Source organism: Syngnathoides biaculeatus, chromosome 4 (genome assembly GCF_019802595.1).
Source record: "Syngnathoides biaculeatus isolate LvHL_M chromosome 4, ASM1980259v1, whole genome shotgun sequence".
Taxonomy (NCBI): Eukaryota; Metazoa; Chordata; class Actinopteri; order Syngnathiformes; family Syngnathidae; genus Syngnathoides; species Syngnathoides biaculeatus.
Genome location: NC_084643.1, coordinates 9162813 through 9190139, shown reverse-complemented (window position 1 = coordinate 9190139; position 27327 = coordinate 9162813). Strand labels below are relative to the sequence as shown.

Here is a 27327-nt window from a genome sequence, read left to right as displayed (position 1 = left end):
ACTTTCTCTCCCTCCATTATCCAGAAAGGAGGGGAGCAGGGGTTAATGTTATGCAACAGGCTGAATACCAACACTCGCACAAGCCTTTTCCCCGCACATCTTATAGTTTTAGAGAATCTATTTGCGGACTGTCTCGTTATGTTTGCTCCAAAATTTATTGCAGATGTACACATTATGGACAAAAGTATTGGGGAATAGCACCTGGCCATGTCACGCTCAGAAAGTGAAACTGGAAGAAAATATGGACTTTACTACCTTTGGGAGGAGTTGTTGGAGTTTGTCTGTGGGAATTGTTTTTTTCCCCGTTCATCTTTAAGCCCAAGTGTCATGCCTATAAACATTCTAAAATAGATATTGTAATCAAAAGTACATATAACTTTATTCACTTCAATGTCTATACAAATAAAATAAATATGAGCGGAGAGAGCGTCATCCATGCGCAAAGTTGCGGAAGTCTCATTCGACATATTCATATTGGCTGCATCATCTGTCCGTGACGTCACACTGGGACATTCACCATTGAAAAGACGCTGTTCCACCTACTATGGGAGACCAACACGCCCCTTCTGGCACAGAAGCTCTTTTCGAAGAAGAGAACATCTCACAACCGAGTGAAGTGACTCGGGCAACATTATATCGTTTCGATATAATTTCGATTCTTGGCAACAAGCTAGCGATACATTGTAACAAATATTTCCTGTCGCCAATCGTGATGTGTTGTTGTGGCTAGGGAAGACCATGCATCGCGGCACTGCCGTAAATAGGAGACCGGCTTGCTAGAATGCGCCTTTATGTGCATGCGCTCGATGTATTAGCCACACCTGAATCAAGCGATGAGGTGGATGATACTCTTTTTTTTTTGGGGGGGGGCAACCCGTCACACCGCCTCGCGATCGACGCAATGAGCACACCTGGTGGAACTGAATTTCCTTTGACATGGCTCATGATGTTGATGACTTTCGACGTAAATGCGCTCACAATACATGAAGCAGCTCTGAACATGCGCTTTCGGCCTAAATTTCGTACATGTTAACGTGCATTTGCTGTTTCCGGGTGAATACTGGTTGTTTGGAGCAGGCTCATTTAGTTAACAATGTTTATTAAATAAACACGTAAATTAATGTCAAGACTACACAAAATAAGCGACGCCTTTCAATATCTATATATTCGTAACAAATTTTACGCTTGTGATTTTTTTGTGCTCGACTGTGCAGATTTGCGAGCACGGAGGCGTGCGGGCGCGGTCGCACGGGTCAATCGTGAGTGACTGCAATATGCACTTTCAGCCAATAAAGGCTGGGGAAACATTGAACTCTCTGATAGCTTATAGGACAGAATGGCTTAAAAAGCAGTATTGCGTACTTAATGTTTTAAGGTGATGATTTATTACTTTTAGGCTCACTGTGAAGGTTCGGAACCGCTGGTCTTTTGGTAACATAAATTAAGGGCACCATTTGCAATTCAATGAAAATGTGTGCAATAGTATATAGTATAGTGTGGCCCCACTAACGGAGGAAGTGAGATAAAGGAGATGTCGCAGGAAGTAGTTGAGAGTCAGGGACACCTTTCAGATGCTGCCACACATCAGGGTCAAGCAGTTTTCTGAGGAGACGCAATATGGGAATATGTCTCGTTGAGGAAACGCAGCTGTGTGTACACGCACACACATTTTCCTAGTCCAGCTGGGGTGTTAATTTCACCCCGAGGCTGTTTAAGTGTTGACCCCAAAAAGGCTGTAACCTCGTGAAGTGAGGAATTCTTTGAGCCCGAGGCCATAATGTGCTGTTTCCTGTCCGGTGACTACATTCGTTCAAGTCGTCCCGCCGGTACGGCCGACGACTTTGGGTGACATCCTCACCGCCACCTCGAACCAGAAGACGACTAAATAGGATGTACCACTTCCCACATTCGTGCAGTTTGGCGTTTTCAGTGCACTTGAACTAAGCCTAGGCGGAGGCAACTTTAACTTCGCGAGTGTTGAGTTTATCAGACAGGCTGGCCTGCTAGTACACTGTCTCTAAATCACTTCCATGCGTGCTCCTTTTTTTGGAGGAAAGGAGGCCTGGCGTTATGTCGCCACATGTCGCTCCTCTTAGACATGGCCTGCTATTAATGTGGAGTATTACAAACATGCGATCAGATGGGAATGCTGCTCATGGTTCAGGGAATAAAAAGAAATCAAGAATGTTTTCCTAATGCCCCAAGACATGGCTCCCCACTCTCTCCACCTCTTCTCTGGGTGGTCCGGCTCCAGCAGAACAAGCATGTTTATGTTTAACTTTTTTCAATCTATGCTCGTTTGAACCGAACAAGCATTGTTAAATTGGGGTTAAAATGTCACAAAATGTTACACATTTTTCATACGTACTTGGTGCACTATCAATGCAGATACTCTATGCACAGATCCCAGCTTGATTGCATCAAAGCAGCCTAGACAAATAATCAACATCTTTTAATTATCATGTTCAAATGATTTCTCAAATGACTGAACTGGTTGGGATCATTTGGCCCATGGCAGAGGTCTGTGTTGAAAATGAGTTGGAACAAAGGAAATATATTTGGGTGTTTGTTTCATTGGTAGCAACATTTTAAGCTTGCTGAGCCTTGACGCATGCCTGTGAGACAATCCTTATATAGAGTTTTATTTAATTCTATTTATTTGATTTGTAAAAAAAAAAATGGCTACAAGGTAATTAGAGCTGCCTAATGGCACCATAAAATGGGGGAAGGACGGAGGCATCTATTTGAGGTAATGTTACATTTCCTTTTGTTGCATGACTACGAGACCATGCTGACGTGCATTCTTGGATGCTAATGAAACTGAACAACATTGTGGAAAGATGACTACAATAAATGTTATCATAGCTGCCAAGTGGCACCACGGTATGGAGGAAAGGCATCCACTGCATTTGAGGGAAAGTTACATTTGCACTTGCTGCACGGCTGTGAGACCACTGTGACGTATAGGTTGATAACCAAATTGGACCGCTTTGTGGTGAAATGACTACAATAATGGTAATTCTACTTTAGCAACCTAGTAACATTGTGATATGGCGAGAAGGGATTTTTTGGAGGCCAAGTTTGAAGTCTTGGAAAAATGTCTTTTGAAATCAAAGGAGTCACTTCATAAGACGGAAGAATACCCGGAACGTCGTACTCTAATTGCTCTGTATTGGGCGAACACTCCGGAGAAACAGTGACAATAGGATCAGCGCCAACTTGTGCCCCCATAAGATCATTGACGATCAACAAATCAACACCCGAAACTGGAAGAGAGTCAAGAACACCAACCTCGATGGTGTTGGAAACCACATCTGAAATCAAATTCACAAAATGCAAAGGAGCAAGAGAACAGCCTTAATAATAATATCTGAGTTAGCTGAAGATGCTGCAGAAAAAGGCAAAACATCCTTCAAAATCAGAGAATGCAGAACTCCAGAGTCCCTCATAATAGTAACAGGCCTTGGGGTAGAATTATCTCCCATAAGTGAAACCGAACCGTTGTGAATAAAAGGCAAAAATTTCACTGGAACTTCAGAATCTAAAAGTTCATTGTCAGAACCAAAAGTGTCCCCGGAACAACCTAGCGAGCAAGGCTGAGGTGCGATATATGCAAATTGGTGCAATGTGGGGAAACGTGGTTATAGTGAAGTTTATTGCAGTTAGCTGATGGCCCCGTGTTTGGAGAGGGCCATCTATTTGAGGTGAAGTTAAAGTTGCATATGCTGCATGGCTGTGAGACCACGTTAGACTGGATAATTCACAGGTCTTGGTGCCTACATTTCACCTTAATGAAGGAGTTCGGTAGCTATGAATGTTTTCAAATTACTGCTGGTCCAAATCAGTACTGAATGCCATTCTCTTTACCTTGTTACGGTGTTGTCAGTTTTTTATCTGTCAACCATTTTCCATAATCCTTTGGTGATTAATGCACAATCATCAAGCCGGTTCGTCTGGAAGTAAGCGCTTTAGCCTTGTTCTTCCCATGGGGTGTTGCATTCCTCTCGAAATGAGACTGCGGACCTCTTTGCACGAGTGCGGTCGCGTGCGTTTGTCCATCCGTGTGTGCTTGTACGAGAGGCATTGCCAAGGCGGCTTGGCCGTTCCGGGGAGGAGGCAGCCAGCGGAAGGAGCTGAAAGGCGGCTTTTGTAACCCGTGTGAGCTGAGAGCCGATGGCGCACGCACAGGGCTTAGTCGCACCATGATACTGGGCGCAGAAGCTGGACGAGAGCCACCCTCTTTATCACACACATGCACTATTCACTGCACGTCGTCTGGTGCGGCGCATTTGAGTGGAAGCTTTGAATTTGGATTTGCTCGTCGGCTGGCTGTGCCCTAAGTGCTCTTGTTGAAGATACAAGTGCGATAACATTTAGGCCATGCGTACATTACTGTGGCTTTACCCGGCACCGACTCCAAAGGATCATTTCCCTGCTCGCACAGATGTTGTGGCACCCGCTGTCATGATTTGTGCGAGCACTACAGTCTGTGGCTTTTGTTCATGCAGTGTGCACTCACTGGTCACTTTGTTAGGTCTAATCCAAACAAGTCAATATAGGAGCACAGTGAAAAATTATTTGCGTCATATTCATGGGGTCCAAGTCCTGAGCGTCAGTCACCATGTAATAAGCGTTATACCTATCTCTACTAACCGATTTTTAAGATCTTAATTGATTTTCAAAACAAGAGATCCCTCACATATATTCCTCCAACACTCACGAGTCTCCTACCCCAAACCAGATGCCAATCATTGTCTCAAAACTGATCTGCATTACCATGCCACAAGGTATCCAGAATGCTAGAAGTTCAACCAAGAAACGCAATACAAGAATTAGAAGAAAACTAGGATAAACTGTTAGCTTATCGGCGATCTTGATTTCTGTTCCAAACTCTTCTTATTCTATTTGAACCTTACCATTTCCATCCATACATTTTCTGAGCAGCTTATCCTCACGAGGGTCACGGAAGTGCTGGAGCGTATCCCAGCATCAGGCAGGAAGCGGGGTACACCCTGAACTGGTTGCCAGCCAGTCACAGGGTACATGGAGACAGACAACAGTCACACTCACACTTATACAATTTAGAGTCTCCAATGAATGCATGATTTTGGGATGTGGGACAAATCCAGAGTGCTCGGAGAAAAGCTACACTTGCACGGTTACAGGCGGGGCGGGGATCTGAACCCCGGTCCTCAGACCTATGAGGCCAACGCTTTACATCTGCGTAACCGTGCCGCCCCATACTGTTTCCTGTCGTAAATATTGGACAACATTGAAGATTATTGGTCTCAACCATTTTCTTAACAGATAGATAATTGGTTGAGTGAATGTTTTATTATTTTATTAATTCCATTTCACTCCATATTAAGTATATCACTTGAACCACCTGAACAATAATATCCATTGTTGGACCAGTTTGCCATAAGGCAAAAAAAAAAAAAAATCTCTTTGATGGAAAACTCCCTGTCGAGAAGCAGACAGTTTTCTACTTTTCCTTTACTACTTTTTATAACTGATAGTAAATCTTATCTGTGCCCGACTTGTTTCAAGAGAACATCTATCCCTACATACAGCATGTACCATCTAACATTTTCAAGGTGACTGTGAAAAAGAAACCCATACGTAAATGTATGTTTTCTAATGATTGTTTTTTCCGCCTTCCTCCTGCAGTGGGCGGGCGCGTGAACCAGGAACTAAAGTACACACGTCAGAAGATCGGCGAAGAGTCCATGTTCAACCCTCAGCTCATGATCCAGACGGCGCGCCAGGAGGGAGCCAGTGTGCTGACAGTGGACGCGCTGCTGCAGCACCTGGAGTCAGCCATGCGAGCCAGTAGAGTTCATGTTTACCTTTACGACCGGTAAATGTCCATATTTGTCGCCTTTCCTACCCTTTCAAAAGTGTGAAAAACTTTATCAATATACATTACATGTCTCAAGTGAGATGACGATGATTCATTTCAACTTCTTTTCCAGACAATGGAAATTGGAACACTTATGCTACAAAACAGGAGAACTAGTCACGGAAACACATATAATGGAACAGGTGAGATGGGAAATAAGGTCTTTGCTCTCTCTAGAATAACATACTGTAAATGCATTTCAAGACATGAAATAAGTGCAGAGGAAGTATAATGCAAAAATTAAGTTCGAGACTGCCCTCCTCATAACAATGAGAATGAATTCTGGTACTCCATTATACCTGAAGCTTAAACTCTTGAAACGCTACGTCTTCACAAACAAATGAGATTATTATTATTATTATTATACAGACATTATATAAAAAATTGTGACTTTACAAAGATGATAATGCTCAGTATTAGTTGGATCTGTCACATACAGTAGGTGTTCATTTAACATTATGAAAGATGAATAAAGAGAGCAACCCTGAAGTGAATGCATCATAGGAAATCCGTTCTCATTCTAAGATGACCTTCAATTGTTTGCACGTTTGTGATCAGATCATAGAAAATCTTCACCCCTGTCTCATCATCACACCTCTGGACTGTTTCTGGGAGGGAGCCAAGCTCCAATCTGGGATGTTCCATTTACTGTAAGTAATCTCAAAGTTCTTTTGGTTTCGAATGTGATCATTAGGACAGCTAATGCAATCTTAAATTGCTTCTGAACTGATCAAGAATGAGGTGTGCACAGTGTGGATGTCAGAACACCACTCTGGTTCAGATCGGGGCGGCTGTTCGTTCCAGTAATGGCCCTACAGTTCTCGGTGTCTTTGCCCCTCTGAGCGTTGAAGTCCCCCAGCAAAACGATGGAGTGACCAGCGGGACTGCTCTCCAGCAAGAGCCGCACCGTAATCTTGGATCCAATCATTTTTCTCATCATATGGGATTTTTGGAGCCCTGCTTTATCTGGTCTCCCATCTGGGACCTGTTTGTCATGGGTGACCCTGCCAGGGGTATAAAGCCCCAGACAAGTTTGCTCCGAGGATCATTTGGACACACAAACCCCTCCACCACGATAAAGTGACGGTTCAAGGCCTACGGAGTAAGCCAATCTATGGGTTATTCCTTCGTGGAAGCTGGTTCGTAGTTATTGACATTAGATAGGATAGGCCGTCTTGAAACTGTTGTCATGGCAGCACTATAACAGTGAGTCGGTAGGAGATGTGGATCTCAGAATCTTGTTTTTCTATCTTTTGTGTGTGCTTCCCAGGCGCACTCAACCCAACTATCACACCGCAAGAGTGTTTGCATGTGTGTGTGCCTTGAATTTGTCCCCTCTGAAGGCTCTATTGTGGTGGTTGCTGGCATGCGTATCGCTGGCGATCGTTTCTCTTCAGCCCTGGGCCTCACATCATTGTCTAGCCTTTCTGTTGCTAATGGCTTGCTGCTACAGTAATACTTTTCCCCTGCAAATGTGCGTTTGCAGATTTGATTTTACGTGTGTATTTCTTTCTTTGTGTCGTCCGTTCAAGTTGAGTCAGCTTGAGTTAGTTGCCGATAGATCTAGGTGCGCAATACTTGGATTTGTCTTTTCGGTGAAAAACAGTCGATGAAGTTCTTACTATGTTCTGGTTGGGAGGCTGGGAATAATAACCCAAGCCTGGTTAAGCACATACAATGTGCTCTGAATGACAGAGGGAGAAAGAGAGAGATTTAGGCTGGAATGTGTGAGGCATGAAGAGCTTAGAGGGGACAAGGAGCGCTTGGAGCAGGATTCTGACCCTGGCACTGAGGGATCCTTTTTATTGTCACCTTGCAAGGGTTTAAATAAAAGAAAACTTTGTATTATTCTTTTACATGAACACATGTAAAGTACAACACAATTCTCGTACTGCCTTTTGTATATCTGGCGTATTTAAGACATGATTGATGAAATAACTCAGTTAAGCTTACTTCTCTCGAGCATTTTCATTCCTCTCAATGCAGCAGTTGCATGTGTATTGGTTAAGAAATCCAGTGTCTTATAATTGCAGTCTCTACTCGTGATATTGCCTGGTCTCCCTTTAACTCTGACTGTTTTGAATGCATTACTTGCAAAGCTGCAGCATTTGCAAAAATTCATGTTGCTTCTAATCCAATTGGCTCGTGTTGTGGCAATATTTTTGCTGCAATGAACACAGGAAAACTCTCAAGACCACCATGATATCCCTCCAGTTGACAGTATTTCTGCAAGAAATAGGAGCAGTTGAATAGGGAAAAGTCATCGAATGCAGTTGACAAGGTCTTCTGATGAACATGACCTCTTGCTCGTGAGTCACGTTCATACTTGACACCTGAGAAGATTCCCCAAAAATCTAAGTCTGGTTGGAGTGGCCACTTAGAGCATGAATTAAAAAATAGCTAAATTTTCACCATATCGTATTCCTTTTAAATAGGGAAACACTTTTATGGAATATTAGATTTAAGCAAAAGAAAAGGCGTTCATGCTGCATCTCTGTACCTTGACACAGAGGGAAAGACCTTTTGCAGTGGACCAATTTTGACCCCAAGGAGCTCCTTGAAGAACTGCGGGGGAAAAACTTGCCTGTGGAGACCTTTGAGGACATGTTGGAAAAGGCTGACATTGGTCACGGCTACATGGACCGACCCTGCCTGAACCCCACCGACCCCGACTGTCCCCTCACTGCCCCCAACAAGAACTCCACCAAGGTTGGTGGTCAATTTTTTTTAGCCTCAGTGTCAGATTTTTGACCATAGCCGTTGACGGTTCATTTTCTTATTTCGTTTTGGTTTTATTGCGCCAAAAGCCCATAGATGTTGCGTGGGCCTTGAACGGTGGATGCCACGGCCTGTCTAGGAAGTACATGCACTGGCAGGAGGAGCTAATTGTAGGCGGGACCACCAAGAACGGCAGCGGACCACTGCTCAGGTAACACATCCAACTGCACTGGGGTTGTACTGGAAGGAGTGTGTGTGTGTTTTGTTCTTCTTGAATTAATTCCGCAATGGCACATGCGTGCATGCATGTTTACATGCATTATAAATCTTGCAGTCATTATCAGATTCCAGTGATGTCTTCCAGTTTCAGCTGCTCCCTTTCAGCACAGCCTACTCTGCATGGACTCTGTACATACACAAACACACACACACTCACACGCATACTTTACATTGATACAGTACATATCCGCGCCGTGATCTATGGCCTGGGCACACAGACCTAACTCCGAAGCAAGCAGCAGGAGAAATATTTTAGATCATATGGAGGAGACCTGTTTTAGGTACACAATCTCGTCTGCACCAAATTTGTAAATTAATGGCCGGTCAGCATCCACAAAACCTAGCGTATTACAATTGTGTACAAGAGACTTGCTTTAACTGAACATTAACGTTTTTGTGAACTTTTATATTATTTTATTAGTGCTGAAGAGTAATAGTACCCTTTAGGCACGGCTCATTATGGGGTGATAACAGAATTTCTGCAGATCCTGAAAGATAGATATTCCACTGCTCATGTATGAAGTATACTTAAAAATGACACTTCTGCCAGTCAAAATTCCACAAACACAATAAACGATATTGCGATTTTTTTTTTTTTTTTTTTTTTTTTTCGGTAAGTGTAACGACTGTTTTACATTTTCGTCTGACATATTTGTGTTCCACCAAAATGCAATAGTGTTGAGCAAAATAACAATTTACATTTTTTGTTGTTGAATAAGTACATGATATTTAATTTATTAGAATTTTGTGACGATACTTGATACTTTGATTGAAGACTTAAAATTCTTAGATTCATCTTCCTTATACCTGCAGATACATTCCAATTATCAAATCGGTGTTTGTGCTTGATCCCTTAGCTTGTGGCAAGGCAAGATCCCCGATGCTATTACTGAGATAAATTTGTTTTGGAGCAACTTCTTTTGGTTTGAACGGGCAGGTGTCCCAATACTTTTGTCCATAACATGTCTGTTGGCAGTTTAGTTTTTTTCTCTTTCCTCGCTTTCTTGTGTTTTTCTTCCATAAATATGAACGTCTCTTCTCCCTCCAGCGCACAGGCCTTACAGACCATGTTCCAGCTGATGACTCCCAAGCAGATGTTTGAGCACTTCAGGGGCTACAATGAGGTTTCCCACATCAACTGGAATGAGGAAAAGGCAGCGGCTATACTGGAGGCCTGGCAGAGGAGATATTCTGAGGTACGCGAGATGGACGAGGGAATAGAAATCGCCCGTAAATCATCGACAACATTACTGTAAATCACTAGCAGGATAACATTTGAGCATGCATGCAAAAGGCCCCTAGTGGATGCTAGGCTCGCTGTTGGTATGTGCTAGATGGTACTACTGGGTAGAAAGGCATAAAATATAGTATAGTAGTAAGCTTGGACATGTCTGGAATACATTAGGAGCATTTGGATCTCACATAGAATCGCTTTCCCAGCTGTGGCCCCATTGGTGGCTCACGTGTGACATCATTCCCCCCCCCCACTCCGCCCCACCCCAAACCCCTGTTTGACACTCCGTGACCTCGGTGTATGCGTGTGTATGCACCATTCATCTTGGGGGCCCCGGGGTGCCGCCACAGAAAAAGTTCATTTGTTCAATGACTGTGTGTGTGTTTTTATATACATATATATCCAGTCGAAATATATATTTTTTTAATCAACTGTTGTCATACATGCTGCGAGCATCGTGCTGTGTTGCGTGTCCGTTCAAATGTCTGCCATTGGGCGCGCCCGCAAGATGCACACATGGGTGAAAGTGCGTGCGTGCTTGTGCGTGAGCGAGAGAATTTGTGTGAGAATGTGTATCAGCCAGGCGCACTCCCCGCTGAGCAGTAACTGCAAGTCAATGTCAAAGACATCTGTCTGCACACAGATAGGAAGACGGGGAGAAGGTGGATCATGGTACTGTCTTACAAAAACAAGTTTCGAATGGATATATAGACCTGATTACCTCACCCAAGGAGTTGAAGTTTTCTCCTATGTGGGTCTTTCCCTGATTTGCTTGTTTTTTATGAATGATATTCTGTCTGGCTTGTTTTGACACACCTCAATTAGTGGCCTGGGGAGTTTATTTACTCAACTGTAGAAGGCACCAGGCTGTGTTTGAAGTGAGGTTTCTATTAGAGAGGAAGGTATTTTTTTAAACTTACAACTGGAATAGAATGTGTTCATTCGCAGTTTCTATTTCGATGGCTTTTGTTTTTATTCCTGGTTCCTGGTTGATAATAAAATTAAGTTCAGCAATTAATTGATTAATCACCAACTTATTCATGATCAAATTAATCAACAACTATGTTGACGATCAATAAATCATTTAGACCTTGTTTAACTTGTTTACATTTTCAGCATCTCGACAATTAGTATTCATAGAATTATGTAGTCCTGCATGAAAACAGACCTAAGTCATTTGCAATTATTTGCAATTACTTTGGAAAACACTGGTCATAATTTTGGCCTTTTTTCTAAAGTTACAGACCAAACAATTGCTGGTTTGGTCTGTAACTTTGGTATCTTTGTATAATTTCCGCACCGTCAATTTGATGTAATATCCTGTTTTTGGATTAAGGGATAGAAATTAAAAAATATTTTTTGGATTCATTATTGAATGGAAAAGGTAATTTGGGCCTTAATTGTTAAAATAATTGTTCATTAAAGCCCTATTTCCCTTTCCACGGTCTTACACAGATGACTTTCTATATAAAGTAATTTAAGGCGAGACATTTAGAAAGTGACAGGTGGTATGTTGGAGGCAATTTTACAAAGACATGAACTGTACTGTGATCGAGTATGTCTATTCAATATTGCACCATGGTAAACGTGATTACAGTCACTTAGTCACACTACCTATGAGTTTTTGTTCGATTGTGCACAGTAGAGTTGATTGTCATTTATCCATTTTGTATGTTGAGCACTTGCCCTCATTAGGGTTGTGAATGTGCTGGGCTCTTAATCTGTCTGTCTAATTTGTTTTTTGGTACACCCTGAACTGGTTTCCGCCAGTTGCAGCCCACATATTGCCAACTAAATTAGAGCCCCAAATAAATTGTGGTGTAAATTCAGTTTTCGCCTATCTCAGTTACAGTATATCGTGGATCTGAATTGATCTTGTTTCATAATAGCCAAATAAACACCAGTAATTCATTAATTTTAATTTCTGTCTTTTATTTTCAAATCTTATTTCAGGCTGTGTTACAGAGTGTGGCAGCAAACTCGTCCCAGAAGGTCTTGTCGTTCACCACCACCACCCTGGAGGACATCCTCAAGTCCTTCTCCGACATCAGCGTCATCCGAGTGGCCAGCGGCTACTTGCTGATGGTAGAGAAGGCGACCGTCCGACTATATCCTAACGAGAGTATTGTATTCCCTCGTGTGTCATCTTCATTATGCATCCCCAGCTGGCCTACGCGTGTCTGACCATGCTGCGGTGGGACTGCGCCAAATCTCAGGGGGCTGTCGGGTTGGCGGGTGTCCTGCTGGTGACGCTTTCGGTGGCGGCGGGCCTCGGCCTCTGCTCTCTACTGGGCATCACCTTCAATGCCGCCACAACACAGGTAAAAAAAAAAAAATGCTCATGGGCTACATTTGATTATTAATGGGGACATACAGTATAGGCCCAGTTATTTGTAAAGAAAGTGGCAAAAATGAATAAAATTCGTAATGTAGTTGTAATAATGAAATATTTTTCTTTTATTATCAAAAATTCACTGTATTATAATTAATTAACCATATTTTATTAAATCAAGATTAAAATAATAATAAAATGTTCTTTTTGAAGTGTTTTTATTTTAATTTTTTAAAATAAATTAATGGACAAATTTTATGAAAAGAATTTTTCCCCACCAATATTGGAAACAAATGGCTAATTAAATACTACTGCACGTTTGATAATGTAACTTCTGATTGAATCCCACCTCTGCTATAAATAGTGCAAGTGTGACTAATGACGACTGAAAAAGACGCTCATTTGTTCTACTTACCATGAAGTGGTTTTGGGCTCCAGGTGCTCCCATTTCTGGCACTGGGTGTGGGTGTGGACGACATCTTTCTCCTCGCTCACGCCTTCAGCGAGACGGGACAGAACAAGAGGATCCCATTTGAGGTAAGTGCAAAACATCCAAATGCCACCTTCTGCTGTACAGCCAAGATAGGTTGCACTGCCTGTTAAAAAAAGAAATACAAATTTAGCTCCTTTTCCCCCCTGGTTTGCTCTTCTGTATACTGTACATTCTCCCGGCCATGGAATGGTCAAATACTCTCGCATGAAAGAGTATTTTTCTCACTTTTTTCACTTAGTTGTGTTGAATACAATTGTCAAGATGCTATGTCACTTTGTGAAATTCACTCAAAATAATTGTTTTTGACACCTGAGTGATGATGGCTTTATTTTTATTGGAATCATTTTGGCCTCAGTTCTAACTTGATAGCATTAGCATTGTGAAAGTGTGACCGATCATGCTAACAAACGTTGCGCCTTAACTTGGTCATTACAGATTTGTATAATGTCAAGTTTCCAGTTTGCACTGCATTAGATTGGCCCGTCTACATCACTGGAACATTTTTATTCATTCTGCAACAAAGTGTGTGGACGGGTGTGTTTTTGTGTAATAATTTAATCTCCCCTCCGGGAGAAAACAGGCATGCATTTGCTTGTTTTTGTTGTCTGGTGCTCTCCCTCAACCTCCAGCTTCCTTTGAGGAGATGAAAACTAAACAGAGCTGAACCTGATCTTGCCTGTCTCTCTCTCTCTCTCTCTCTCTTGCTCACACACGCACACATGCACAAACACGCCTGCATGGAGACGTTCCCTGTGTGGTCCCGCACGTCCTCCAATCTTCACACACTTGCCGCCAAACTCTCCTGATGCTTATCCATGTGCAATTTTAGGAGGAAGCAAAATATGAAAAAAATGTTCAAAGTTGCCCAGCAATCATCATTTACACAGTGATGAGCTTTGGGAGACATCAGCTTGTTATATTCTCCCTCTCTTGTTCTAACCTAATAGCACTTGAGCTGGCTGCAATCACTGTCAGTCAGCATCAGTGCCATGATAATGCTCCTCCGCTTCTGTTTGCCTGTGGCTACAGTCACACCAGTAAGGCGATAAGTCATTTCCTCGTCTCGTCTGGCACAGGACCGCACGGGCGAGTGTCTGAAGAGAACCGGGGCCAGCGTGACGCTCACCTCCATCAGCAACGTCACCGCTTTCTTCATGGCTGCGCTCATTCCCATACCGGCGCTCCGGGCATTCTCCTTACAGGTACGTGCAGTTCTAGATTCAAAGGTTTGGCCACGGAAATTGCCTAGTGTTCAAACTCTTTGTCATGTTTTTTTAAATCCAGGTCAATAAAGTTCAGTTTTATTTAACTTTTAAGTACATTTCATCTCATTTCATTTAATCATACTTAAAGTTAAGGTCAGTGTCAATGTTACAGTGGCATACAACAATGTCAAATATCAGTTTGAAACTGTTTCGGAATGAAACCTGTGGTTTGTTTTTGATGACCATTTAGTAGTACTACACTACTGTTTTGTAGTGTTGCACATGATGGTGGTACTTAGAGCAAGTACTGGTGGTACTTGGTGTAAAATGTTTCCGAATCCACTGCCTTAGATATTTAGCGAGCTCTCAGCGTTCGCGTTAGCATCGCGGCGCTAGCGTTAGTGTTAGCACGGCAGCGCAAGCGTTAAACTCTCTGTGTACCGTCTTTCTTTGTAAATATCTCGTTTTTCAATGTGGGTTTCAACGTGGGCACTTGCGGCTTTTACACAGCTTTGGTGTATGTATGTACCAAATGGTATTTCCTTTACAAATGTACTGGGTGAGGAAGAACACCAGGCGCGCTCTGTAGGGTGGGAATTATGTTACTTTTTTTTGTGTATAAGTGTAAGTGTATAAGTTCTCTTGTAATTTCACTATTTGAGGCAATACAACACATTACAAGACATGACCACTGTTCAAAGTACTTCTAAATTCTGTGAACAAAAGTATTGGGATTGCCTACGGAAAGTGAAATTTGTGAGCTATTGCAAAAGCTTTTGTGAAGTTAAAAGGACCCCGTTTCAAGTTCACCCAAAAAGTGTTTGATGGGGCTCAAGTTTTTCCACACTAGACATCCAAGCATGTTTTCATAGACCTTGCTTTGGAGCTTTCCCCAAAATGTTGGTTCCAGTTGAAAGACGCTAGTCTGGAAATGTCCCAACATGTCTTCATAGGGTGACTAACTAACGTTAGTGAAAAGGTTTAGTACAGCCCTGAATGATTAATGCACAAATCAAAATTAAATCAAAAGTGTTATTAAGAATGGAGTCTGATTACTTTGTTCTGTAAAATGTGATGGCTTCAGGCGTTCTCACTAGAGGACCTTAGAAGAGGAAGGTGGAACAGCTCCATCCTTGGATTAAAAGCCCAAAATTGAGTGCAAGAGCGCAAACTTTCCATGATTACCACCACCACTGATTGCCTTGAACAAGACTCTGTGGAACTTAAGAGAGGAAAAATGAAATATTAATGAGCTGATATGTGGGAGAAGGTCTGCTGAAGGCAGAAAGATTGCAAATGTTTTAAGTGCCGGATGCTACAACATCCACAGAATCAAGGAATTCAATGAATGTTGGTATTCATTCATTTAAAGTTAAAGCAGATAGTATTGCTGTCTTTATTCTTGTAAGATAGGAAATGTTGATCTCTTTCTGCTGAAGCTTTTATCCTCTGTAACACACACATACATGCAGAGGACACATTTCACTAGAGTAAGTATTAGCATGTGTGGATAGATGGCTTTAGTACAGCCACTCTGTCAAACATGATGCATTTACCCCATGGGTCTGATCCATGCTGCTTCATTGTAAGCTCACACATGCATTTACCGACCGGCACACGCCTAATGCACATAGCATGGATTCTTATGTACGCTTCCTCCTGAGTGCTAAAGTGCATCCGGTGTTGTGGAGCACATGCGTGTTCCTAGCAACCCGTCATCGCACGAAAAGACTTTTCTGCGGACACTCTGGTTTCCTCCCACATCCCAAAAACATGCAACATTAATTGAACACTGTAAATTGCCCCTCGGTGTGATTGTGCCCTGCGATTGGCTGGCAACCAGTTCAGGGTGTGCCCTGCCTCCTCTCCTTTGACAGATGGGATAGGCTCGTGCACTCCCCGCGACCCTTGTGAGGATAAGCGGGAAAGAAAACGGATGGATGGGGCAATATAAGCCTGGGGTGTCAAACTGATTCCAGCTCAGAGGCCAAATGGAGGAAAATCTATTACCAAGAGGACTGGACCAGTAAATCATGCCCTATATATACACCAAGTTATATACATCATGATTGTTTTCTTTGTTTTCACTCAAAATCATGTCAAGTTATTATTACTAACCCCCTCCCCACAATCAATTACAGACTCCCTTGCTGTGAAAAAGCAGAAAATATGAACACAAGTGCTGTGTCTCCTCACTGACTTTGTTTTTGATTGATGGACAAACATTCCCCACAGACACCGCGTGCGTCCCAATATTTTTGTCCAGTCATTGTGTGTCTCGATCAGCAAGAAGCACTTCCTGCTTCCTGTTCTCATCAACTTCCCTCCCCGTGTCGCTAAAGGTCAGGGAATTGTGTCCAGATAACAGCACAAAGACGCACAGTGGAACACACGTGTTCATGCGTGGAAGACAGATGTGATGGTAAATCTTCGCACTCGGAGGTCAGCGAGCGGTCAACATAAGTGTGTGTGTGTGTGTGTCCATTTGTGTATGTTTGGAGTCAAAGGGGATGTGTGTGGACATTAGTAGGCCAATTGAGAATGAATTGTTTTTGCATGCTGTCTCTTGTTGTCTCTCACATTACTCCTGATTGCATAGTGAGCTGAGGAATGAGGGGGAGAGCACAGATGTGTGTGTGTGTGTGTGTGTGTGTGTGTTTGTGTTTGTGTTTGAAAGGCAGTTTGTAGTGTATTCCCAAATAACAGATCCGCGTGTAGATGTGCATATTTTGTTGTGCAAGGGTTGCCCTGCTCCTCACTTCAAGCCTCTGGACTTCTTGGGTGGTCTGACACACACACACAAACACATGCACGGGACTGTGTGTGCCTATCATCGTTTGTTTGTCCTTCTGCGAGTAGCGGTCTGGCAACAACACAAGTCCCAAATTACTCACCGGGCACCTTCCTCAGCCAAACTGAACTCCTCCCCATCATCATCGTCATCCTCCTGCCCTCCAGTGCACCATCTTCACATCCTCAACCACAACACTGCACTTACTTGTATTACACACATACCTAATATATTTTTCTCTGCATATTCAAATGTTTCAGCCTGGAAAGGTTTATTGAATGGCCGTTTGTTTCCCTTGACACAGGCTTATTCTGATTCTTAAACCAAACTTACATCTTCTTGAGTTTTAAAATGTTCTGTGAGGACTGGTTTTAATTGTGCTTTCACCGCACAGAGAGCTGTTTCTCATGATTTGAAATGATCTAATGATCCGGATAAGGCAACTCAAATGCAAGTGTTTTTATTCCCTTCCCCAAGTGCAATCAATAAGGTACCATATTTTATGCACTGTAAGGCGCACCTAAGAGCCTTTAATTTTCTCAAAAGCCGACTGTACGCCTTATAATCCAGTGCGCCTTATATATGGATCAATATTGATGGATGTATGACCAACCTCTACTAATGCGGTGCGCTTTATATATGAAAAAAATTTAAAAATAGGCCGATCATTGAAGGTGCCCCTTATAATGAGGTGTGCCTTATAATGTGGAATATCCGGTAAGTAGAATATTATGTCAGGCAGGAGCAAATGTTCAATAACTTTTCAGTTTTCTTTCCGCTGTTTAAGTGACAGCTCATTGAGGCTGACAAAGAGATTAATGTGTTGTTGGCAGGCTGCAGTGGTGGTGGTGTTTAACTTTGCCATGGTCCTGCTCATCTTCCCGGCCATCCTCAGCATGGACTTGTACCGACGGGAAGACAGACGCTTCGACATTTTCTGTTGCTTCTACAGGTATGGACGCACACAAATGGATCTGACAGTGGCTGTGTTTGACACACACTCCCTGTTTACCTTAATGACTTCTCAAGTTGTCTGTTCCTGTCTGATAGCCTGCTTTATTTCTTTGTTTGTTGGCTCGGGCCTTTGTTGCGAAAGTCTCGTCAGTCCACTGCCAGTCTGGGCATGCTTTTTGGCACGGCACTTCCACAGATGTGCATAGCAAAAACACACACACATGCACACACTCAACCGCACAGAAAGTTAAATCCCTCGGTTGGATCTCGGGTCCTCACTTTCCGCAGAACACACCATTAGGTACACCTGCATGATCTAATGAGAGCCAATTCAAGAACTGTATGAAAAAAAATCAAAAGATAATTCAGCAGAACCTCCCAGGTGGAACACAATCCATTCTGGGAAATTTGTTTGGCTTTCTAAACATTTGTTTCCTCATAAGGATTACTTGAAATCACTGTGAATGTTTTAAGTATTACTTTACTTACTGATAGTTCCACCGGAAGCAGAGGGGGCCAAGTTTAACCCCCCCAACCCCCTTATTTCATGTAGGTGCCTTTTACAGAGCAGCAAGGTGGGTTGAAATAACACATAGAAAAGGCACCTTTTCAACCTTCCATTTATCTGTGTTTATGGGACTTGCCATTGTCATCTTCATCTCCCCATTTTATATCATTATCATCTTAACAGAACAAAAACATGGTCAAATTGGGCTGGGGGTATGCCTGCTTTGAACTATGAAATGAGTTTCTGCTTCTGAAGATTGAATAATTCCATCTATATACTTTGTCAGCCTTTTCTGTATCAGTGTATTTTATATACAGCTGCATCGTGGAAAAGAAATGTAAAAATGCCCGTTTTTACAGACAGGATGAAAATGACTTCTGATTGTAGCAGGTTTATGATGTCCCCCTGTTGCACATTTCTGACATTTATACAGACGAGCAAAAGGAAGAAACGGTAAAAAGAACAATAGATTGGGCTTCTGATGCGACCTCAGAAGATAGAAAATTGTTGGGTCTACATCAAGCCCTTACCCCCACCCTCGTCTCTGTCATTGCATGCCTGCAGTAGGTACGTAAGGGGCTTCTGATACTCACTTGGAAGTTGGTAAATCGTCTGTTTGACTTTATTCCATGTCATTGATACAAATCAGAAATAGGTAGAAAAGGTGTCAAATCGGCAACTTTTACATTCAGTGTGAGTCGCTGATGATGTAGGGCTGACTTTGGTGCAGGCAGCGTGACGTTTCCCACTCAGTGATGAGCCCAGCGACTGACTGGCGACCAGTTGGGGGTTTTTGCCCGAAGTCAGCTGGGATAGGCTCCAGCAAACCTGCGCCCCTTGTGAGGACAAGTGGCTTGGAAAATGGATGGATGGATGGATGGATGGATACATTTAGTGAGTGTAAAAGAGGCTTCTCATACTGCCTCCAAACTGGGAAGGTTACTATTACGGTCGTGCCGCCAGTCCGTGTTTGTGCTGTTTATACAAAGTAGCAACATGGTGCAAAAGGTGCAAAATGCCAGCTTTTAGAGGGTCATCATTGTTGAGTTCTAACGTGTGTGTTTGCAGCCCGTGTGCCAACCGTGTGATCCAGATGGAGCCTCAGGCGTACCTGGATGGATCAGACGGGAGTCGCTACAGCCTACCGCCGTCCTACCGCACGGCGCTGCCGTTTAACCACACGCCGCCTCCCAGCTACAGCCCGCCGCCCTCCTATAGCAGCCACAGCTTCGCACAGCAGACCCAGATCACCATGCAGTCCACGGTGCAGCTCCGGACCGAGTACGACCCCCGCACCCAGGTCTTCTACACCACAGCCGAGCCCCGGTCTCAGATCTCCGTGCAGCCCGTCAATCCACCTCCCGGCCGGAGCAACCCTCGCAGCGACTATTATAGCAACAACAACAACAACAGCGGGAGGCGGAGTCACCGGACAGCTCGATACCATCCCTCTGGGGCTCCAGCTGCTGCTTCATGCACAATCCCTCAGCAGGATTCTGCTTCAGGAAGCAGCCAGAGCCCGGAAAATAACAGCTCCACACGGGACTTGCTGTCCCAGCTTGGGGGGGCCTCGCTCGGCCTAAGGTGCATGGAGCCTCCCTGCACCCGCTGGACACTGGCTTCTTTCGCTGAGAAGCACTACGCCCCTTTTCTGCTGCAGTCCACCACCAAGGTGAGCCGAGCAGAGTGGCTTCTGTGCGAGTGTGTGGGAGTTTGAATGAGGAGGGTTAGTCACTAGAGCTCTTGAGAGAGTAGGAGGAAATCTGGAGTCGTGTCCTATCTGAATCACACACAGTCTGACCTCAGTCTGGTGGGTGGCCGGCCCTCTCAAAACACTCGCACAACTCAAATCATCTGGTGGCCTGTACTTGACATCATTACAGAATCTTTTCTTTGTCTTTTCAACACACTGTCAAATATTTCTCCACTTTAGCAAATTATTTCATGCGCAGTCCTCCCCTCGCTGCCAAGCAGCTAAAAGGAACATTCCAGTTTATTCCATCTGCGCGCTTTGATCCACGATTATTAGCCAAATCTGGCAACACATGGTCAGATGATCAGAGGCTTTGTATACAAGATTATAAAAAACCCTTTAGAAGGAGATGAAACCACAAGTGAATGTTGCTAAGGATGGAAGTGCTTTGCTGTGGAAATGCACAGTGACTTGTGTTCCCACTAGATTCCTTTTTACCTCCTCCAAGTACAAAAGCGCAACACGTTGTTTTGATTTGCTTTGCTTAGTTAACAGTCATATCCATTTATCCATTTTACTTCGCGCCTGTCCTGGTTTAGTTGGGAGGTGAACTGGAACGTACTCAAGATGACTTTGGACCAGAGAAGGCCAGTACACCCTGGATTGGTTGCCAGCCAATGACGAAATAGACTGACTACAATAGAATGCTCACGAGTTTTTCAACAATGTAGTGATTGCATTGCAATTGGAAAAAAAACCCCAATAAATTCTATCCAATATAACGGATGAGGTTAAAGTTAAATACTTAGCCACGTGTAAGTAGAATAAACTAAAATGTTTGGGGATTTGCAGGTCCCCTACAATGCATATATATATCCGCCAGGATGAATGTGTTGGCTCCCCACAAAGACTATGTAGTGACAGTTTTATGCATTGTTGACAATTTTTGGAGAAATGTGTTCCACTGTACCAGGGTGGCATTTCGGTATCTACTGCTGATGTTTCCATACGGGACCCTGACAGATAACAATACTAGAAATTTACTACAAACAGCTGCTCAGAGGTCCCCATGTCATTTTTCTGGCAGATGGTGGTGATCGCGCTTTTTCTCTGCTTGCTGGGGGTCAGCCTCTACGGGACCACCCAGGTGCGGGACGGCCTGGAGCTGACCGACATTGTGCCGAGGGAGACCAGCGAGTATGACTTCATTGGCGCCCAGTTCAAGTTCTTCTCCTTCTACAACATGTACGTGGTGACGCAGCGGGCCGATTACGCTCACAAGCAGCCACTGCTGCACCAGCTTCACCGCAGGTTCCACACTGTCCGCTATGTGCTGAAGGAGGACAATGGACAGCTGCCCCCCATGTGGCTTCACTACTTCAGGGACTGGCTGCAAGGTAGTCTTGAAATGATTGGAATTCCATTTTTCCCCACCTGTCTGGAACACAATCACTGAATACATTTCTGGGTAACTACAAACGTACCGTAATTTCCGTCCGAGCACACATCACAAACATGGTAAACATACCACGTGGGTAAAAACCACTATTTGGGAATCATTTCAAGGTCAGGGTTGGAGGTTTAGGGCAACGTCACACCTCTAATGTATAGCAAAAGTGTTTTTTTCCTTCTAAATAAGAGGGTATTGCATTTCCTATGCAATACCCAAAATATGTTTGATTTAAGACAAAGATAAGCACAAGGAGATTACATTTACAAATAATTTTTCATAACATGCTAACAACAGTAAAAGTAATTTAACCACTCTTTTGTCTTGATGAGTAGGACAAAGAAAAGGGCTCAGTTAATCCCCTAATTTTCCCCCATCTGAGGTCGACTGAGGTACAGTCGCGCAATACGTTGTCCTGTGACATCGTTTGTGGTCGCCAAAGAAAGCAATTCCCTAAATTCTGTTAAGTCACGTACAACGGGGACATGCACTCGCTGACTTCTTCCTGAGGACATTCTACAATGTACAGTGTGTGTGTGTGTGTGTGTGTGTGTGTGAACCACACAGAGAGAGCTTGTGTGTGTGATATTGCTGTGTGCAATGATGGGACAAATTGGAGCCAGACAGACCCAAGGAACGAGACCCAAAACAACATCTCCTGCAGTCGGCCCTCACTGTGAGTGTTGGGAGAGTGCAGCGCAGGCACATATGGATGAAGAGAAGGGGACACATGTTCTTGATATTTCCCCCTAATGGTCTCTATGAATAAAAAAAACATAACATTTTCAGCCTTTTCCGAGGTGGTTCAGGGCCACTTATCATATTAAATCGGGCAATCTTGTTAGTCAAGGGTAGGGTTTGAGTTGTGGGTATTGATTTCTGTGTGTGTGTGTGTGTGTTCCCACAGGTCTGCAGCAGGCATTCGACAAGGACTGGGAGGCCGGCCGCATCACTCTGAGCAGCTATAAGAATGGTTCCGACGACGGCGTCCTGGCATACAAGCTTCTGGTGCAGACAGGACGCAGAGAGAAGCCCATCAACTTTAACCTGGTAAGCGTCCTATGAGATGCGTCTAGCTTTTTGTCAACCATTATGATTGGGCCGAGAGGAACGACGCCCACCTTGCAAACTCCCCCCGTTTTTTTTTCCCCCCTCCTTGTCTGTCTTCCCTCATTGTCTCGCGCTTTGTGATGACTTTACCGAGCTGAGGAATTTAAAGCTCTCGCCGGGACCCTCGTCCCGCCTTCTGAAAAACCTATTAACTCTTGCCGTGTGTTAGCCTGTGATGGATGAACGTGTGTGAGGGGTTCCGACAGCGGGATGTCTCCCCATAGTATGCCGCTTGTCAGCTTAACACTTTGTCTGGGATTCCAATGCCCGGCGCAAAAGGTGTTGCGTGAAACTCCAACCAGAACCCTTTGGAAGAGTCACGGGTTCATATTTGGTCTCCAGTTCAAAGATGTCAAAGAGCAGAATTGTACATTTCTTATTTTAAATGGAACCGACAATGGAAAATTATCTTTTAAATGGCTTGTTTCAAATAGCGTGGTCTCCAAAGTGCCTGCCCACCCATCAAGTGTGAATTTGAGTAACCGGGCAAATGTTTTGTTATCTTTTGTTGTCTGTCTGATTGTTTCTTAAATTGTCTATAGTTACATCGGGCGTACTTTACATACACACTCGGTTTATTTGGCCATCACGTGATCAGCTAGTTTGGGTGATGATCCAGAGCCATTTTTAACCACGATCAGACTGCACTGTCTTGCTAAAAGACGTTCACGTTGTGTGACAACCCTGCTGTCCTGTTGAAGCCTGAATGTGTAAGCAAAGCAGAATTTAGTTGTTTGATGGAAAGATCAGGTTTGGCTTCTTATAAGCAGCACATACTTAATTGCTCAGATTTAGTGTTTGCTGATGTGTCTCTGCACTTCATACAAAGTAAAGTAAGTGTATAAATCGTGGGCACCCTGAGTCAAAAATGCATTTTTGTAAAGTTCAGGGTTAGTGTTGGGCAAGTTTCAGACCATTCCCATAATTGTACTTTTAAAGCACTTTGCCTGTTCTCTAGAAATGCTTCAACATCATCGGTGATCAGAATCTGAGATGCTGCTGAGTTAATACCTCCTCTCAAATAAGCTTATATCCACTGCGGAACTGGAGAGGAAATGACACCAGTTAAGTTCTCGGCAGGAGGTCCGGATAGCAACACAGAGTGGGATTAACATCATGTCTCCTCTTTAACAGCACAGAGCTGCAAATTTATTGCTCATTTCAACTGCAGGAAAGAATGCAGGGCAGTAGATCATAGACAAAAGAAGAATATTTTGCTGGAACCTTTGTTGCCAGGTCTGCAGTACTGATCTTATCAGAGTGGAACCTTTTTTTTTTTTTTTTAAACTAGGAACTGCAAGATATTGTAACTTTAGGAAGGACTTTGACTTTGAATGAAGGTGTCACTAACAAGTGTCATACCTTGTGTTACTTGTACGACTTTGATTGCGGGCTTTGTGTGCACACCAAATGTTAATTTGTGTAGGTCACGCCACACGTAAACCAGTTCACAGTGAAGTACAACAGACGGGCAAACAACCAACATAAATATACATATCACAGACACTAATTTCTCAATCCCCATTCTCCAAGCCTGGTCTTTTTTTTTTTGGATGGTCCCGGTATTTGTAGCGGGATGTATCAAAAAATTCTGGATACCTACAAACAGGCTCTATTGTTCTCAACAACTCAACTCAACTCAAGGAGGTTGTGTGACGCTGTACATTCTCAATATTAAACGATTCGCGGCGCCTGGCACGAATTCACACCTATTTGCGCATTCGTACTGACCTTTTCCCCTTTCGTTCCCCTTGTGTAGGGTTAGCGTATCCTAGCGTATCCTGTGTCTTAGCTCTGAATGCGGCAGTATACAAATACTCTACTGTCTCTACTTTTTACCAGTGGCTCTTAGTCTCCTCATCTAAAATTTGCTCCAAACCAAGAAGATTCCCTCCCATCCCTTTATTGTTATTTGTTTCCTGTTGTTTCATCCCTCTATTCGTCCCAATTGATGCATTCAATAGCGGCGTAGTTTTCTCAGTACAATGTGGTCCATGTGCATGTTGTGCGCTGTGTCCCTCTGACATCACTTCCTGTACCAGTGTCCATTCCTGGGCAATTTCAAGAAAGTCGTTGCATTTCCTGCTGTTCAGTTCGAGTAAAACCCTCCAGAATCCCCTCTCCCTCTTCCATGCGCACCACTGCTGCGTCCCCATTCAAGCAGGGAAGATGAAGCACGAGGTTCCTTTTCATGTTGCTCTGTGTGCATTTGTTGTGTTTAGACTAATGGGTGACTTCTTCCAGGAGCTTAGTTTGTCTGTCCTTGGCATCGGGCATTGTGTGTTAGGGAGTCGAGAGTACCAAGCAGGAGCAACATTTGTACAGATGTCGTGTTATTTTTATTGCTCTCCTCCATTTGCTGGGTGGCATTTCCTTCAGTGTTAACAACCAGGTTAACTACACACAGGCGGGCTCAGGGACTCCAGCCAATTTTTTTATTGTTACTCTAACCCAAGCATTTTTTTTAAACTTCACCAAAAAAAGAGAATCTACCCAAGTCCATTAGTGCAGCTTCACCCCCTGGACCTTTCCCTTCCTCCCTAGAAGAGGGAATTTATGGCTGAGTGAATGTAGAGTGGCAGAGCAATGTATAGTGAAGCTTCTAACGCCCGGCGCAAGGTCATACTCCTTTGCCTCCACATGGGAGGCCAGAAATAATAGCCTTTGCTTTATTGTCAACTAAATCCAGCAGAATCTTTAAAAGGGGTTGGAAAAAAACAAGTATTCTAAGGAATTACACACACGACTCCAGCCCTTCTCAAATACGTGCCCCTTTTTCCCCATCAGGAAAAACAGAGGTGGTAACCATACTCACATCGGTACACAAGCGTCCATTAAAAAGTTAGCTTCAGAGCACATTGTTCACCAAAACACCAGAACCCAGCTTCCAAAACGCATAAACATAAAGTGAGTCAGATGGATTAAAGGTTCCTGTGCAGTATTGAAGATGGTTTTGGGTTATGTTGAGATTACATCTTTAACAACCATTAGTGATCCAGTAGACCAGTGTTTCCCTAACTTTATTGACCCAAGGAACATATTTTACCATCCATCCATCCATTTTCTGCTGCCGCCTATTCAAGGTCGGGTCACAGGAGCTTTAGCAGGGATGCCCAGACTTCCCTCTCTCAAGCCAGTTCATCCAGCTCTTCCTGGGGGTTCCCAATGTGTTCCCGGGTCAGCCGAAACATGTAATCCCTCCAGCGTTTCCTTCGTCGTGACCGGGGTCTCCTCTCAGTGGGACGTGCCCAGAACACTACACCAAGGAGGCATCCTGTAGGCATCCAAATCAGATGCCGCAGCCACCTCATCTGGCTCCTCTCAATGCGGAGGAGCAGTGGCTCTACCTTGAGCCCCTCTCACATGACCGAGTTTCTTACCCTATCTCTTAGAGAGATTCCGGACATCCTGCGGAGGATGCTCATGTTGTATCCATGATGTTCTTCTTTCAGTCACAACCCCCAGCTCATGACCATACGTAGGAACGTAGATCAACCAGCCTTATGACTTTGTTCCTTCTTTACCACAACGGACTGATGCAAAGTCCGTATCACTTCAGACACTGTACTTATGCACCTGTTGATCTCTCATTCCTTTCTTCCCTCACTTGCAAATAAGACCCCAAGATACTTTAAGTCCTCCACTTGGGGCAGGATCTCATCCTCGACCTGGAGAAGGCATGCTACCCTTTTCCATGGTCTCAGATTTGGAGGTGCTGATTCTCGTCCCAGCCGCTTCATACTATATCTAATCGTAATTTTTTTACCTCAAACACTGGCTTGGGCTCTTTCCCTGCCAGAGACGGGACGTTCCACGTCCCTCGAGCTAACTTCTGCAGCCAGGGATTGGATCACCAATGTCCCTGCATTCGAGTACCACCCAGCTGGCACTCCACCCGACCCCAATGGCCCACCCCACAGGTTGTGAGCCCATTGGAATGGGGACCCATGGTACTCTTTCAGGCCACCAGTCCCACCTCCAGGACTGGCTCCACAGGACGGCCCCGGTTACCAGCGTCAGGGCAAGGGAAACCTCGACTCATTTCTATTTTTCTTCAAAGGAGTCTTATAGCCGTGCTTCGTCTGGTCCCTCACCTAAGATCTATTTGTCATGGGTGACCCTACCAGGGGCGTGAAGCCCCAGAGAACTTAATTCCTAGGCTCACTGGGACACACAAACCAGTCCACCACGATAAGGTGACGTCTTCCTAGAGGAATCATGTTTTAGATTTCAAAAATATTGTACTCACAAATCTACACAGTGGCATTTGGCCTGTTTAGCCAAACACAAACCTATTAGTTATGAATCACTGCAGTAAACTGACGTAGTTGCTTCCCAATGTGGAGTCTGTCCTTCTTTACAATGTGATGTTCAAGTGAGCTGTTTCTTTGCCTTTCACCATAATGATCTTATGTATTTTGTTTGAAGTTCCAGTTTCACTTGGCAGAAATTGTAATATAACAACAATAACGCTGTTTAATATTCTTCCAAAAATGCATTGCATAAAAGTAAAGACATCACCTCATCCTCTGTTAAAATGGGGTGCTGTATTTCCATGTTTTAATGCGGTACGACCATGCTGGGAAGAGCTGAAGACAAGTACAAGAATTTTAAAAAAATGAAACCAGTTAGGCGTTTTCCTGCATCCGTCACTTGGA

At 43.8% G+C, this 27327-nt stretch overlaps 1 protein-coding gene across 3 annotated transcripts in view; it reads left to right on the top strand.

Moving 5' to 3' along the window:
• Window positions 1-27327, top strand: part of ptch1 (patched 1) — a 66262-nt gene that overhangs the window by 18704 nt on the left and 20231 nt on the right. For all 3 annotated transcript variants that reach the window (XM_061817641.1, XM_061817642.1, XM_061817643.1), the window contains exons 4-17: window positions 5671-5860; window positions 5976-6045; window positions 6461-6552; window positions 8413-8611; window positions 8710-8831; window positions 9948-10095; window positions 12087-12218; window positions 12299-12454; window positions 12904-13002; window positions 14035-14160; window positions 17788-17906; window positions 19485-20088; window positions 21197-21506; window positions 22467-22609. In XM_061817641.1, coding sequence (XP_061673625.1) covers window positions 5671-5860; window positions 5976-6045; window positions 6461-6552; window positions 8413-8611; window positions 8710-8831; window positions 9948-10095; window positions 12087-12218; window positions 12299-12454; window positions 12904-13002; window positions 14035-14160; window positions 17788-17906; window positions 19485-20088; window positions 21197-21506; window positions 22467-22609 — 2510 coding nt within the window. The remainder of the gene's footprint in view (window positions 1-5670; window positions 5861-5975; window positions 6046-6460; window positions 6553-8412; window positions 8612-8709; window positions 8832-9947; window positions 10096-12086; window positions 12219-12298; window positions 12455-12903; window positions 13003-14034; window positions 14161-17787; window positions 17907-19484; window positions 20089-21196; window positions 21507-22466; window positions 22610-27327) is intronic.